The 16,813-nt window shown below is 37.3% G+C and overlaps 1 protein-coding gene across 1 annotated transcript; it reads right to left on the reverse strand.

Moving 5' to 3' along the window:
* Positions 1-4,880: 4,880 nt before the first annotated feature.
* Positions 4,881-16,801, reverse strand: LOC134291431 (ubiquitin-conjugating enzyme E2 L3-like). The gene is made up of 4 exons (XM_062859160.1): positions 16,687-16,801; positions 16,327-16,422; positions 5,743-5,929; positions 4,881-5,675 (listed from the first exon to the last, which is right to left on the reverse strand). The coding sequence occupies exons 1-4, from the start codon at positions 16,798-16,800 to the stop codon at positions 5,524-5,526; spliced, it is 549 nt and encodes a 182-aa protein (XP_062715144.1). The 5' UTR covers position 16,801; the 3' UTR covers positions 4,881-5,523.
* Between the last annotated feature and the right edge of the window lie 12 nt (positions 16,802-16,813).

Genomic DNA, 16,813 nt, shown 5'->3' on the forward strand with positions numbered 1-16,813 from the left:
TGCAAGTTAATGGAAAATGCCCAATTGAATGCGAATTGAACGTGTAAACACCACCGTTTATCTCAGTTGAGCAACTGACTTGACTTGAACGAAAGTTGAACATGTTCAACTTTTTTGTTCAAGTCAAACGAAATCATCTCACTTGCCCCGTCTGAACACGCGATTCATGTGAGTTGAATTCAAGTCATCTGTCAAATGAGCTGAAATCAATTCAGTTTGCTTACGCACCGCACGAGTTGAAGAATGTAAACACTTGCTTCAATTGAGATGCATTCAAGAGCATGCAAGTGGACACCCAAGTCATTTGCTCAGTCTAAACACGTCATTCCATTGGATTGAACATTTTTGAGAAGTTTGCAACTCACATGCTTGTTTCAATTGAACAGTCTAAACCAGGCATTACTGCATTTCGCATTGCAAAGGTTGATATTCAGTCTAATTCGTGCAATGATATAATGCTTGTGGTTACTTGGGTACATTCTCTCCCTTTTCTCAATATAGAAATTTAATGTCTCGACATCAATAAGTGATTCTTAATCGATGGTGAATTTTGATGGATGAGCTAGTTCTTCAAATTATTGATCAGCGTTTCGCTGAATCACCAAAATATGTACCGTGGATACCTTTGCCATTTGTTTGATTTGAAGAGTGCATCTGATTCATCTGCAATTGGGGTAGGATAAGATGCGTCACGTAGTCAGCCAATTTGCTGTCAAAAGGAGACCAGTCGCTGATTGGTTGAAACTGGTATCCGTTTGCTGCGATCAATAGAGTTAATAAACTATAGAGGACGAATGTCGCTGCTGTTCCCTTTGTTCTCGCTCGCAAACATGTCGGGTATCTATCTGTCAAACTGCATACTTTTTCGCTTTGACACTTATAGCCCGGCCTATCTCCGCCAGCAAGAGATGTTTCTGCAACGACGTCAGCGACATTCTTCCTCTATAGTTTATTAACTCTATTCTGCGATCAGATCGCTTTGTTGTTGGCTTGGCCCTGTTGCTAGTTTGTAGGTTTGGCATTTGATAATAATATTCCACATCATTGTATTTTATTTTTCGAGTTCTATTGCCTTGAATATATTAACACTCAAATCACAGACAAACAGACGTAACACTTCGAACATTTTTCGATTGAAATCATAGTCACGAAAACATATTCGCCCAATGCTAAAAAACCTATGTTTAGCCGACCACCAACTAGGTGGCGGTAGTGAGCAAACGTCAAACTCGAACAAAAACGATGCGAGCGCCACGGTTGGGCAGTTGGTCAACTATCAAATTTTGAAAAAGATCGTTAAATCGGTGTACGATGTGAATTATCAGAGTGTTACGTCTGTTTGTCTGTGCTCAAACATAAATTAACCTAAAGTGACTCCCACGCCTAAACATTGATAAACACTATTGATTTAGTGTTAAATCAAATGAACTTTTGATAAATTGCACTATAAATTAAAGAAAGCAATTTTACTTGCAATTTATGTTATTCCAATTGCAAATAGTGCTTTACGGTACGAAATATACATCCAAATTTTAATCTTTAAACAGCGTTGCCGAATCGACGTACAGGGGATGGCCAAAATGTTTGGGATAGGCAACTTTTTTTTTCTCTCACTAAAAAGTTCAACAAGCTATAACTTTTTATAGAGCGCATCAGACAATCTCAAATTTTGACTGTTTGTCAACCTATTATGTGTGCATGATTGGTACAAATTTGGGCTCGATTGATTAATATTTCGCAAAGTTAGAACCGTTCGGGTAAAACACTATTTTTCAGACAACTCATTTTTAGGTGTCATATCTCGGAAACCAGTGAACCGAATTGAATAAAATTGTGAACGTACACTAACAATATGTAAATGCTTCACAAACTATTAAAACATAGGTAGGTACTTTTTAAACGTTGAAAAAAATATCATGGATTGACACTTTTTGGATTTTTTTCGAAAAAATGTCATTTTTTACATCAATGTCAATAAATTTTAGTGTTAGTATCCAAAGATTTTCCTCTTCTATTCTCAAGTTATCTCTAATCAGATATATTAGAGCATAATTAGATTGATGGAAGAACACATTTAGTAATTTTTGCGTGGTATTGTAAATTTGACTTATTTTCCTCAATATGGGAAAAAAACTTCAATCCGGTATAACTTAATTCGCCGTGAGAAAATATAACATTTTATAACGTCGTATTAAGTATCAGTATATTGTTGATAAACGTTAAAAAAAATCATTCAATTTGGTTCACTGGTTTCCGAGATATGACAGTTCAAAAATTAGTTGTCTAAATAATAGTGTTTTATCCGAACGGTTCTAACTTCGCGAAAAATTAATCAATCGAGCCCAAATTTGTACCAATGATGCACATACAGGGTGTTAGGTTCCTGAGTGCAAACTTTTTAAAGGGTGATAGAGGACCATAAATGGTGAAAAAAATTGTTCTACGCATATGGTCAAATCTCAACCGTTACGTAATTATTGAGCTTTCCATGTTTTTTACTCTCATTGCCTTAACTGGCTATAACTTGAGAATGGTCAGACTTATCGCAGTTTTTTTACCCTTATTCGAAAAATTATTGAAATTTCTATCAAATGGCATCTTTGAATCGATTGGTTTAGTTAAATAACTAAGTTTTCTAGAGCAAACTAGCTCAAAATAGTGTGTTTTAATTTGTTTTTGTCAATTATCTTTGAAACATGCGTAATAAATTCAAATTCTTTCTTTGGCAAAGTTGTGGCTCCTGTTCTACTCTACAATTCGTTCTTTGACATCAAACGTCTATCTCTTATCGTTTTCTTGCAATTTTGATTTAAACATCGCATTTCAGGTCAAAAATTTGCAACTGTCAAGGTAAGCACGTTTTTGCTCACTGTGCCGCACATTTAAATCAAAATTGCAAGAAAACGATAAGAGCTAGAAGTTTGGTGTCGAAGAACGAATTGTAGAGTTGAACAGGGGCCACAACTTTGCCAAACAAAGAATTTGAATTTGTTACGCATGTTTCAAAGATAAGTGACAAAAACAAATTAAAACACACTATTTTTAGATATTTTGCTCTAGAAAACTTAGTTAATTAACTAAACCAATCGATTCAAAGATGCCATATGATAGAAAATTCAATAATCTTTCGAATAAGGGTTAAAAAATTGCGATAAGTCTGACCATTTTCAAGTTAAAGCCAGATAAGGCTATGAGAGTCAAAATCATGGGAAGTTCAATAACTACGTAACGGTTGAGATTTGACCATATGCGTAGAACAAATTTTTCACCATTTATGGTCCTCTATCACCCTTCAAAAAGTTTGCACTCACGAACCTAACACCCTGTATAATAGGTTGACAAACAGTCAAAATTTGAGATTTTTTGATGCACTCTATGAAAAGTTACAGCATGTTGATTTTTTTTTGTGGGAGAAAAAGAGTTGCCAATCCCAATCATTTTGGCCATCCCCTGTATGTAACTTCCGCTCATCTCTATGTAGAGGATTTCTAGTTCAAACGTAAGAAAAACAGTATAATATAGTGTTACATAAAGATCGAATGTAAATGTATAGTAGTGATAATATGCACGGCTTTTTGCGAACCATTCCATTACAATACACTTTATTGTAGCTGGTACACTGTATAGTACAGGAATGGTTTTCACCAAATACCCTATGGTTAGTTTTTATCCGGATAACCAGTTAATGACTGTAGAAGTGCTTGTAGAAGCTGGAAAGCAGGTTTTGTCCCACTGGGACGTTATGCCAAAAGAGCAGGTAGATTTGCAACAAGTCAGTAATTTTATATACAATCATTTTTCTATATGCCCCCTCCGGCCCCAAAGGATTTAACAAGTTCTGGGCGAATATTTTCACAAGCAAATATATACCGTGAGGTCGCCATTCACCGCTCATGCCCCATTCACCGCTCATTTTGGGTCAATCATACAAAAATGATCAAATCTAGATTGAGTTTCAATAAGGGCGAAAGTAACATGAGAGAGTTCTCTTCATCGACTCTCTCTTCTACAAATTAAAGTGACAAGATACAAATTCTATCGAACTTTTTTACACTTAGACGCTAGATTGCAACGCAACCTAGCGATTTATGACCAAAAAAATCAACCATACTTACATCTTGTCACTTTAATCTGAAGAAGAGAGAGTCGATGAAGAGAATTCTCTCATGTTACTTTCGCCCTAATTTAAACTCAATCTAGAAATGTTAGTAAAGTATCGTAACAAAAGTGAATGTAACATGCTGTCACATTAAAAAACTTTCATTTCACCAAGTTTTTATATGGGTGTACCTGAAATCACGTTCTCAAAAAATATTTCTCACACTGCGTTGCAGGACAGCATGGAAACTGTTCAGGGCAAACAGCGGAAGAAATATCCAACAGGTAAAACCCGTTAAAGTTTACATTATGACAAAACAGGATGAACTGAACGTCATGAATCATCAATACTTTGGTAAATAAAAGTTATTTTGTTTTTATAAATGAATAGTTTCTGTGATTCCATGAAAAAATAATCCAGTGAGCGGTGAATGGATCCATTATGAGCGGTGAATGGATGCATGAGCGGTAATAGGAGCCAAGAGATAACACATTTGAATTTTTATTTTTTCGGTTGTAAACATATTTTACAATCGTTTTATTTTTTTTCTATAATAACAACATAATTGTTGAGTTGTTAACGTAAATTATAGTGCAATATTCGCAAACGTCGATTTTTAATGCCACATACTTTACGAAAATGCCGTTAAATGAGCGGTGAATGGCGACCTCACGGTATATTTTTTTACTTACCGTAAAGTCAACAGGTATTTCTAAATTAACGTTGCAACACTTGATGATGTAGAGTTAGTATCATATGCACAGATACAGAACAGAGTTAATTCAACATTTGTTCGTTACTTTTATTGAACATATTCTTTTTTTTTTTCTAATTATAGTTAGAACGCAGTTTTGCTGTCACAGACGTGTTACATAGTACATATTGTTTAGATCTAACTTAAATGCATTACACATTTTCTTTCTCTCTTCACTTCAGTGTAAGTTTTCTTGTTTAAGTTATTACATTAGTTTTCTTATAACTTAAGGGTTGCTTTAGTTATTTCACTTCGTTTTTGTTAAAGCATGTTTCACTATTATTATTGTTAATAATCGAGTCGAATTCAAGAAAAACGGCATTTCCAAGCATTAAAACAAACTTGCATAATGCGCTACGCTAAGGAACAGCTCAAATGATCTTCTATGCACTCTCACAGCAAAAAAAATAAACAGAAAATGAAAAATGAGAAAAGCAACCAAATGAAAAAGGAAACGCACTTCATCTATTCAAATTTATTATCATTTGTTTTGTTTTGTTTTTGCGTTGAACTTGCAACAAGACAGCTTAACGCCATTGTTTAAATAAGGAATTAAAAAAGAAAGAAAATACTAGATGAATTTAAGTATACACAACGTACTTATGCGTTTGTGTGTGTATTTGTGATTTGGATTTGCTTTTTTACGCTGAGGATGTGGTGGAAGGGAATCTTATTCCGGCCGTTTTTCGCTGTGTTTCCGGGTGTATTCTTCAGCGTTCTTGGTGAACTTTTTGCGATCTTTCAGGTATTCCTCTGCTAGGTCCGCCCGCAGCGGATGCTCTGGTTCAGGATCATTCACCAGAGCTATCAGAGCTTGTATTACTGTAAAGACAGGAAAAACAAATGATTTTGAATCGACATTTATTTTGCCGAAATAAAGATACCCTACCTTGATCAGTCTTGGTCGCTGGCTTCCAGTTTTCAGCGCTAATAATTGGCAAGCACACTTGACCCTTCTCGTCTATGTTAGGGTGGTAAATTTTGGTTTTGAAGCAAATTTTTGGTGGTTTGAAAGGATATTCGGCTGGATATGTTATTTCGATTCTGAACGCACCTTTATTGTATGGAGCATTTTCCTGTAAACGTACAAAAAAAAGAATAATTTTTACGTACAATTTTATAATATAAGCTAATCTAGTGCAGGAAGTTTTTTGTTTTTATTGGCGGCATATTTCGTCGTCTTCGACAAAGTTGTTTGGTATATAGACCTACAATAATACCAAAGGCTTTTATCATTAAACGCTTACAGCGCCACCTATCGGCAAAAATCGAAAACTTAAAGACAAACGTCTTGAAATCCCACTTGAACAGTGCATCAGAACTTCAGACGCACAAATCTCAAGAAGCAAGTTTCAAACAACAGTGCATTTTATTATTCTGTTCTTGCTCACTTGTAATAAGCTTAAAATAAGAAGCTCAGGTGCGCTGGTTTTGTTTACGAAGAGATTTGTGCTTTCAAAATCGTGAATAGGTGCCAGAGTCGGCCATTGTGGCGGCCATTTTGGGTTTCTAACAAATCTGTCCTTAAGATTTCTGCACACATTTGGCCACGTTTTCCCATACAAACTTCAAGCTTGTTGAGCGCCCCCTTAGGCTTAATCGAATTGAAGTTGTGAATTGAGTTGTGGGTGGAAGAGTCAGACTCTTGCGAGGTGAAATGAAACATTCTTGGTGGGAAGCAAAGGTTTATACCCATGTGGTCGTGCTGCGCAGTGTGAGAAATATTTTTTGAGAACGTGATTTCAGGTAAACCCATATATAAACTTGGTGAAATGAAAGTTTTTTAATGTGGCAGCATGTTACATTCACTTTTGTTACGATACTTTACTAACATTTGATCATTTTTGTATGATTGACCCAAAATGAGCGGTGAATGGGGCATGAGCGGTGAATGGCGACCTCACGGTAGTTCAATTATGAAGCTAACGCATGAGCGATAAAAAGCCTTGGCATTTTGGATGAAAATGGCTATTCATAAAAAAAACAGTACAACAACTGACGTATAAGTACATTTAACAGCAATTATTAAAATAATAGACATACCCTCCCCCTGGATATTCGATCTTAACGCGATGGGAGGGCCTAAACCATTAGCACTGTAGCACCAGCCTATTCACTACCGCTTGGGTTTAAGCTATGCACAGTCGGGTTTTTTTACGCGGGGGATACGTACCGCGTAAAAAAACTGTTCAAAATTCAAAAAACCGCGTAAAAAAGTCTCAGCATTTCTCGACGAATCATACAAAAATAAGACGATGATTTTTTTTTGTACGGAGTTTTCATTTACGCGGCCGCGTACCTTAAGATTTCCATAAGGCCCAACTTATGAAAGGGCCTCTAAATAATTCATAATGATTCGGATGAATTTCATAAGGTCACTCTATGACGTGAAATCCTCTCAAAGCATGGCTTTTATTCATGTTTAGCAGCATGATATACTCAAGCGTCGGTAGCCGCGTGGATAAAACTCGGGCTCGGTGATCCCGACGTTCATGGATCGAATCCAGTCTGTATCATTTTAAGATTTTTTTGTTCTTTTCATAAGTCTATCTTATGAAATTTGTCATAGCAAGCACGATCAATTTTCATAAGGTATTCTTATGGCATCTATAAGAATTAGTTATAGCAAATTTTCATAAGGTATTTCGATGAATTTCGCTAGTTTTTTTCGCTGAGTGTACAGTTTAGGTTATTAAATTAACTATCATTTTTTTTATCTGTATTAACGAGATCTTTAGCCCTAGGCTAGATCATGTCGGGACCCACGCTTTACTTCCCGTCCGAAGGAAGAACTCTCATTGTGCGAGTTTGTCGGGAGTGGGATTCGATCCCAGATCCTCTACGTGATAGTCAAGTGATCTAACCATCACACCAGGTCCGCTCCACAACTATCTAATTTATTACCATTACAAAATTATGGACTGATTATGCAAAAATAATCAATTGACCGACCTTAATGTTTTTGCCTTTCTCGTACACTAAGTGTACTGGAAAGGCTATATGTTCACTCCAAAAACGACTTTTTGATAGAAGGCTCGGAGGGTCAAGTCACATATACCAATCAACTCAGCTCGACGAATTGAGGTGATGTCTGTGTGTGTGTATGTGTGTGTGTGTATGTGTGTGTACAAATAAACTCACATCACTTTTTGGCAGTAAACCTCAACCGATTTTAATGACCGACAGTTCATTCGACGCGGAATCTGGTCCCATTGTTTCCTATTGAAAATGGTTCGGATCGGTCCAGCCGTTCCGGAGTTATGGCCATTTACGTGTTCCGGACCAGTACCCTTGGAAGGGGCCATACATAAAAATGTAACAAATACATACATGCGACACATCAAACTGCGGCATTTTGGATAACCTGATGAACAGTCAGCAAGAAAACAGTCTCAGACCATATCTGAACCGGTAGTATTTCGGAACCGGTTCCGGGAGTACCGCCGGAAGTGGCCAAATATAAAAGTGAACCAAATCCATGCATGCGACACATCAAATTGCGGCATTTTGGATAACCTGATGAACAGTCAGCAAGAAAACAGTCTCAGACCATATATGAACCGGTAGTGTTCCGGAACCGGTTCCGGGAGTCCCGCAGGAAGTGGCCAAATATAAAAGTGAACCAAATCCATGCATGCGATATATCAAAACGCGACTTTTTTGATAACCCAATGAAAGGTTGGCATAAAAAAAAACTCAGACCATATCTGAACCGGCAGTGTATCGGAACCGGTTCCGGATGTCCCGCTAGAAGTGGTCATATATAGAAGTGATCCAAACCCATGCATGCGGCACATCAAACTACGGCATTTTCGATAACCTGAAGAGCAGTTAGCAAGAAAACAGTCTCAGACCTTATATGAACCGGTAGTGTTTCAGAACCGGTCCCGGGTGTTCCGCCGGAAGTGGCCGTATATAAAAGTTGACAAAACTCTTGCATGCGGCAAATCAAATCACGGCTTTTTCGACAACTTGTTGACCGGTTATTGAGGAAGTAGGCTAAGACCACATTATGGACTGTCAGTAGTGCCGAAACTAGTTCCCTCCGAAAGCGGCTAAATATAAAATTGAACCAAACCCATGGCTTTTTTGATAACCTAATAAACTTTAGCAAGCAAGGCTCAGACTATTTAAGAGACTATCGGTAGTGTTTCGCAACCGGTTCCGGGCCGGAAGTGACACCAAACCCATGCATGCGATACCTCAAATCACGGCTTTTTAGGTAACATGATGAACAGTTGCAAGAAAATAGACGCAAGCCCTATCAGTGTGTTACGGAACTGATTACGGGTGTCCCGCCAGAAATGATCAAATGTAAAAGAGAACCAATAAATGCGACATATCGATGACTTATTCAGTAACAAGATAAACGGTTAACCAACAAATAATCTCAGACCATATTTGGGAGAACCTGTAGTGTTCCAGAACTGGTGACAAGACGAGTAACACGTCGGAAGTGGTAAAGTATAGAAAGGAACTAAACCATAGCGGCGTTTTTGGTAATCTGATGAACGGTCAACAAGAAAATAGTCTCAGGCCACAGTAGTTCGGACTCGGTTGCGGGTGTGATTTGATAGAAGTGAACCAAAACCATGCATGCGATACATAAAATCGCGGCATTTTCAAAAATTTGCCGAACGGTTAGCAAGAAAATAGCCTCAAATCACATCAATTTCCGGCTTTTCAGGTCACGTGATGAGCAGTTGACATAAACATAGTCTAAGATCATATTTGAGACAACCGGAATCAGTTCCAGGTGTCCCGCCGGAAGTAGTCAAACGTAAAATTTAACCAAACCCATGCAAGCTGCACATCAAATAGCGGAATTATAAGGGTTAACAAAATAAATGTCAAAGCGATAAATCAAATTGTGGCTTTTTTGATAGCATGTAAACGTTGGGTAAGATTATAAATGAAGAAATGATCAAAGTCTTCATATATGCGAGAGAACGAAATCGTGACCAAAGCGATCTCTTCAAATCACACCATTTCAGATTCCTGCGGTGTAAATGTATAGTAGGATGGATCAACGTTTTATATTAAAATATAATTTAATCGCGTCAACCTTATACAGTTTTTCAATCTCCAATCTCCTTATGCTTCTAAAATTACTGCTCACAATTTGGGTGCGGCTGGTTGAGCCCTCACTCTTCTCATTGCGATTGAAATTTGAATGAAAAATTTACATTTTCTGAATTTTCCTCGTAGGAAGGTCAAATTTTACATGAATCGTGTTACCAATGATAATAAAATATAGCCTAAAGTGTGCTGAAATAAACATTGGCGAAGATCACAAAGTGATCTGTGATTGTGAATAAAGTTAACCTTCTTCAAGCATTAGCTGACGCTCACCCCGCTGCCGTAGTGGATGGAATGGGGTCACAATGACCCCAATACACGACTAGGGTTAAGGTGGTCAAGCAGTCAACTGAGAGGTCTGATCTTTTTCTGCTCTGTTTTGTTGTTGAACATAACATCGGAATATGTATCATCAATAAGTTTCGAAAATCGATGATGGCTTTGTTAAAATTGTTGCTAGTGTAAAGTGTTTTCAGGATTCAGGAACATTTTGGCTAACGTCGAAGAAAAGTTTATGAGTACATATTCGACGAGAAAGGCACTATCACCACTAGGTGGATTAATCTGGGTTTTTTATATCATTGACGGTATTATTATCACACATACAGAAATTAGTTACATATTTCTTTGGGACTTTGGACGTACAGGGTGCGGCAGGAAAAAATGCGAAAAGTTCAAGGCGCCATCACACGCTGAATTTGGGATAAATATGACTATTTTTTTTGACAGTGTAGGGTAAATAATCATGAGTTGAACCAAATTGCGACTTTTTGAAGCATCGGCAATTTTGATTGATTTTTTCACCCGCATGGAAAGAATGTACTACAGTAAAGTTTCCGGTATATGAAAGCCACGGGTATTAGCTTTTTGCAAAGTGGTAAAAAGTTTACATTTGCACCAAATTTCATTGAAAAATTCAGTTATTTGGTAATAATAATTTTAATCTTAATTTGAACTAATTTAAGTCTAGGTGGGGGCTGGCTCACCAACACTTCCGGTCCGCTTTAGTGCTTTATGCATCATTGTGGCCAGGTGTTGTTCTAGTTTTTCCAGCTGTATTGTAAAGCATGAGCGGTGATCCTTGGCATTCTTGTGTAAATTGGGGTACTCGGAATGTTGATCGATCACCGATTATTGCTGGCAGATGCAGTGGAAAGTTTGTCTTAATACGTATCAATCGTCTCTGACAAACGAGAAAAACTGACCTCACTGATTACCTGTCTCTGAGCCAAATTTGGTACACAGCTACTCGCGTTCGGTAACGTTACCGATTTTTTCCGGTAAAAACTTAACGGTTGAGATTTCGGTAAAAAAATTACCGAAGTCGGTGATTTTTTCCAAGTGTGTATAGAGTCTTCAGTCTCCGATTAATCGCTTCATGTTTGATGGAGGCTTTTAATCCAATGGGTTACATAGCCGCTGTCCGAATGAAGAGAGTAATGTTCCGCGTAATATATCACAAATCAAAAGAGGTGCGGTACATTACGTGGAGCGGATATACTGAATTGGGTACCAGACCAAGTCCCTGCTGGGTGGCACGAAATAGGTGAGCCATAGACAATAGAATCGTCAATGTCGTAGGGCATAGTATGTGACTATTGTCGAAACAACACTATTTTTGGTGATTGTCCAACCAAAATCATAAGCGGCGTCTACTTACACTAAGCGCATAACTATGTTAGAGTCAAGATTAGGATGAAATCATTGGTAAAATATAATAACACTTTTTAGTTTGTGTAGTTAGTTGAACTAGAGTTAACTTTTTATTGAGACATTTTCTGTAGATTTATTCTGGATTACAATACATTAGCTGTCCTTTAACTGAATTATTTTATAACAGTAAACAACTTTATTCCTTCTTGATAAAAGATGTATTAACAAAAGCATTTCAATGTGGACAAAGAATTGCCAAACTATACATCTGATCAGATATTTTTCCGGTATTAAATTTGGGGTGGAGAGTTAAACACTTACGGAAAATAGTGTTTAAATGTCAGACAAACATCATATGAACACAGCTACCAATGAATCAAACCTTCTCTCCTGTCTTCTCATTTTGCCGCTTCCTATCCTCAATTGAACTTATCTGACACTAGTTAGGACTGTCTGTGGAAAATCCGGGTTTCTAATTCTGTGTAGGACTTGTTAAAACGGGATGCCTGATATGTACTGCGGACAAATGGGCTGGAAGCACTGAGCAATCACAATTACTGTCGTACTAATCATATTAAATGCATGCTTTTCTACTTACATCTCGAACGTCGCCAACCGGCAAAGAGGACATGACGAAAAAACGCGAGCTGGCCCTAACAAAAACTACACGGTACAAAATCTGCACTCTGATATAAACTGATTAGCACTTGAATTCGCACTACTGTCTAATCTGTTTGTTATCAATTCAATATCATTCGAAAAAGAACATTCAATGCCTCTTCAATTTCAATGAAACTTCACTTCAATTCATTGTTGACAATGTTTTGATTTCAAAACTAGAATTAAAAAAATAATGCCCACCGCACCCAGATTCGATACCAGAACCTTGAGATTCACGATCTTCTGTTTTCCAACTACACTAGTTCACATCTGTTAGATAGGTGCGTACCGAAGCTAAGCACTTTCTACCACCTGTCATCTATATTTACTTTCATGCCCAAAACAATCATCACCAAATCAATAGCTTTTCTCTTTGGATCGTACAGCTTTATACAGTAGTGCAAATCAAAGTGATTTTCAGATGATTTTTCCGGTGGGTTTGTTTTGGTTCTGAAATCAACACTGACAGCATTTCGATTCCAAAGGAATAGAATTTCTGATCATGTTGATTGGGATGTTGAATAGTTAAGGGATTTTTCCCTTACATCGAGCGTGCAGAGTTTTTACCGTGTAGAAAGGCGATGAAAATGGTCACCGATGCAACGATATGGAAACAAAATAGATGAGAAATTATCGACCAAATCATAATCTATGAACATATCGCTAATGTTCTTTATCATTCTTTGTTTTTCTCGTTTCAGCAACAAAATCGAAACCTCTCTACTATCTCTTCATTTTCTGCCTCTTCCCATCCTATTCCCACATCTTCTTATATCCTCTACCCCATCTATTTAATGTATCTGACACTTGTTGGGACTGGTAACGCCAGCGCCTGCCTGTGGAAGATCCCGGTGTGCTAATTCGGTGTAGGACATGTTAACGGGGGAGGCTTAGTAGGTCCACATCTGCCTACAAGCAGATGGGCTGACAGTTGTCGGCCTGGGTGTGGACTGAGAAATTACAATTACAATTACAATTTGAACCAATTTAAGTCTAGATTTGTACTACTGGCGGCAGCAGCTCGAGCAATTCCCACAACTGCTAATTTCTTCCTAAACAACTAAAAATCACATGGATCTGCTTATTCTCATAACTATTTTTCATAAGGCAGTGGAATTTCAACTCAGAATATTCGGAATTGTTCAGGAATTTGGAAACTAAATTTGGAATTTTCCACCACTCAAGAGTAAACAAAGCAGCCACTAGCGTAGTCTGCAGGCCAACACTTGAAGCTCGCCCCCATTCACTAGTTCAAATCTAGATTACCATCAGGGTACCAGATTCCGCTCATCTAAGGCCAGTTTCGCAGAAAAACATCATCTGTTGAATGACTGTTAAGCCAATTTGTAATGTTTTCCCATTTTATGTTAGTTCAATCTAAGTACAATCAGATACAAATTAAGACTTATGTAGAACTTTTCATAAAAGTATGATTTTATTACATTTGGTGTGAGACCAAAGCGGTCCTAATTCCGCTCACGAACAAATTTTGCCATGTTTTAAAGACTTTTGCGGAAAAGTGCATTATTTTTGCAACTCTATGTTTTTACATTAATTTTTTCCTGTTCCGTAAGAGTGTATAATAGGGGTTAAACACATTGTGTACTAAAATCGGCAGATTTTACGATTTTGACGTATATTTTTTTGCGTGAGCGGTTATTGGAACACATGAAATTACCTACAGCTTTTTAGGCCCAATAGCCGCTCAAAAAATGTCATTGTTTTGTTTTTAAAATGTATGTTATCCGGTAAATATTGCATAAAATGGCTTTGCTCTCGTCTAATTTATATTATCCAAGAATATCAGCACCGAAAAGAGTGTATTTATGTGTGTAAACTTGATTTTTGCAACAGTGAGCGGCTATTGGGTCATGAGCGGCTACTGGTACACTGACGGTACAAATGGTTCAATTCAAGATAAGATTCTCCAAGTAATAATTACTTAAATTTGATAATTTAATGACAAAAAATGTGAAATATTATTCGCTTGGTCGATTCTACAATGAATTTGCTTTCAATTTACGTATTCACTTATTGCGTGTAATACAATGCGTGAGCTGTACGAGTGCACCGAAAATGTGCTTCATCTGGGGGGAAATGGGTGAAATCGCAGTGATTGCTTATTTTTAATAAAAAAAAAACGCTTTATTCAATGCTTTTAAAGCCAATACTACTCAGATTATATTACAGAAAGGGTTAGTTCAAATATTACGTATATTAATTAGTATGGATGGATTTTTGCATTTTTTTTAAGAAATGATCAGAACAAAATTCGGCACCAACATTTCAAAAGGGCGTAACTGCATTTTGAAACAAACCCCTCTTTCACATCTGTGGATCGTATTTCAATGCCGCCATGCAAATCACCGCCAGTATAGGAAAGAAGAGCAATTTCTCTGTCTAGTAATGTTTGTGAATTTCGTGGGAAACTTAAAATATGACCCACAGATGTGAAAGAGTGGTTTGTTTCAAAATGCAGTTACGCCCTTTTGAAATGTTGGTGCCGAAATAAGGTTTTTTGCTTGTATAACATTTTTTTACCATAATTCTGGTTATCAGTGAATATTACTAGCTTACTGGAAAATATTTTCGCTTTCATTAAAAAATATTATCAAAGAAAGGCTTTATTGGAATTAGATTAGAAAATTTATTGGATTTAGGTTACATGTTTCCCTGAAGTGAGGCAAAATGAGCACCCGGATGATTATATAGAAAACATTTTGAAATTTTTGTAATGCACCTAATAATGCTAACACAAAGGAATCCTCTGCAATTATTCGGTTGCGTAAATTTATAAAATTAAGCCACTAAATAGTTGTTCATTATTTTTGAGTAATTTTGTATAAAGTATTAGAAAACAGCAAAATGTATAAATAATTGGAAAAACATTCGATAATTTCAGATCGACAAACTATAGTTTTATACAAGATTTACTTAACAATCACTATTATATGATCATTTGAGATTTTAATTAAGTGCTCGTCTTGCCCCGCAATATGTTCGAGCTGGTATCAGAAGACCGGCTCCAGAGGCACGTTATCCTCCATTTGGGACTTTTGTTCGAGCTGACCAAAAACATATTTTTCGTTTAGTCAAACTGATTATCTTCTTCTTACTGGCTCGACATTCGCATTGGAACTTGGCCTGCTTCTCCTCAACTTAGTGGTCTTAGAGCACTTCCACAGTTGAAAGGCTTTCTTCTCCTGCCATTGCATGAATTTGCCACTAACACTAACACTATGCCCAGGGAGTCGCGAAATTTTTCCCGACCGGAACGGGAATTCAACCCGTCGTCTCCGGATTGGCGAACGATAGCCTTAACCACTAGGCTAACTGGGGACCCCAAATTAATTATCTTTATTGTGAATTTTAATTCTTGCCATGTGTAGTATGGGAGTTAGAACACATGATAAAGAAGAGGACTACTGAGAGATAGTTGGAAAAAGTTATTTTTTGTTACGCTGTGTGGTGCCCCGTCCTAGGTGAATAAAATCATATTTTTATTAACTTTAAGTCTCTCTAGGTAGTTTGTGGAATGGGTTCTTGTGGTATACGATTTAGATCGAAATTTTAAAGATTTTATCGATGAGCGTCAATTCTTGAAAACTGATCCAAGAATTTGATTACATGCGCTTGGGCCAGTCTAGTAAGGTAGGTATCATCAAAGAGTAACTGCTTCACTCGCTTCACCACCTGATTGTCAATAGCAGGTGATGCGGAAGAAACCTCAACACACACACAAAATATTGCTATTCACGCACTGTTTGCCACTGGCATTGGCATTAGCCTATACAAAAATACATAAATAGCTCTTAACCTTCAACTTTCAACCATTGGTAGTATGATGGTGTCAGCAGAAGCAAAGAAGCCAACAGCCGGTGAGGAAGTGTTGCACTTCTTAATGAGATTAAAATTATCATTTCCGTAATCAGCGCTTGGTACATATCGGAAAATGAGTCACAGTCCAGCTCACGTTCCGTAACAGAACTAAGAGAAGTGCAATTTTTGCTGTTCTTCCCCTATATTTTTTGCACTGTCGTTCGGTTCTGAGACAGAAAAGGGATACACTGGAATCACTCACCGGAACGATCAGCCCAGACCATAACAATAGATTTCCTTCGTCTACGATGATGTCTCTGAATGATCTCAGACCGGATGCGCGGATGTCAGCCAGTTCCTGAAACGAAACACAGGAGGAAGGATTAGTAATGCACTTCGCGAAAACATTGGTACTTTTTTTCTAGAATGGTAGTTGGCAAAGCAGATAAGATTGATACGATTTTGCGAAAGTTTAGCTTCGAAAATGTTTGTGTAAAAATAGAAATATTCACTTGTTTCTTATGCGGATCGGAAGAAAAATGTTTGAACTTCTAATTTCAAGCATTTTCTCATCTAATCGGCCAATATTTTACGAAACAAAGTAGTTTTTTCGCCAAATTACCTTTTGGAGTCTTCGTGTGGCTGCCATTTTGGACGTAGCTTCTGCAAAAAAAACTATTTTTGTGATTTTGACAATTTTTTGAGCGAGGCAGTTTGACATCAGGCACCGGTTCATTTTACCGCTTAGC

The sequence above is a fragment of the Aedes albopictus genome, chromosome 3, assembly GCF_035046485.1.
Source record: "Aedes albopictus strain Foshan chromosome 3, AalbF5, whole genome shotgun sequence".
In the NCBI taxonomy this organism is placed as follows: domain Eukaryota; kingdom Metazoa; phylum Arthropoda; class Insecta; order Diptera; family Culicidae; genus Aedes; species Aedes albopictus.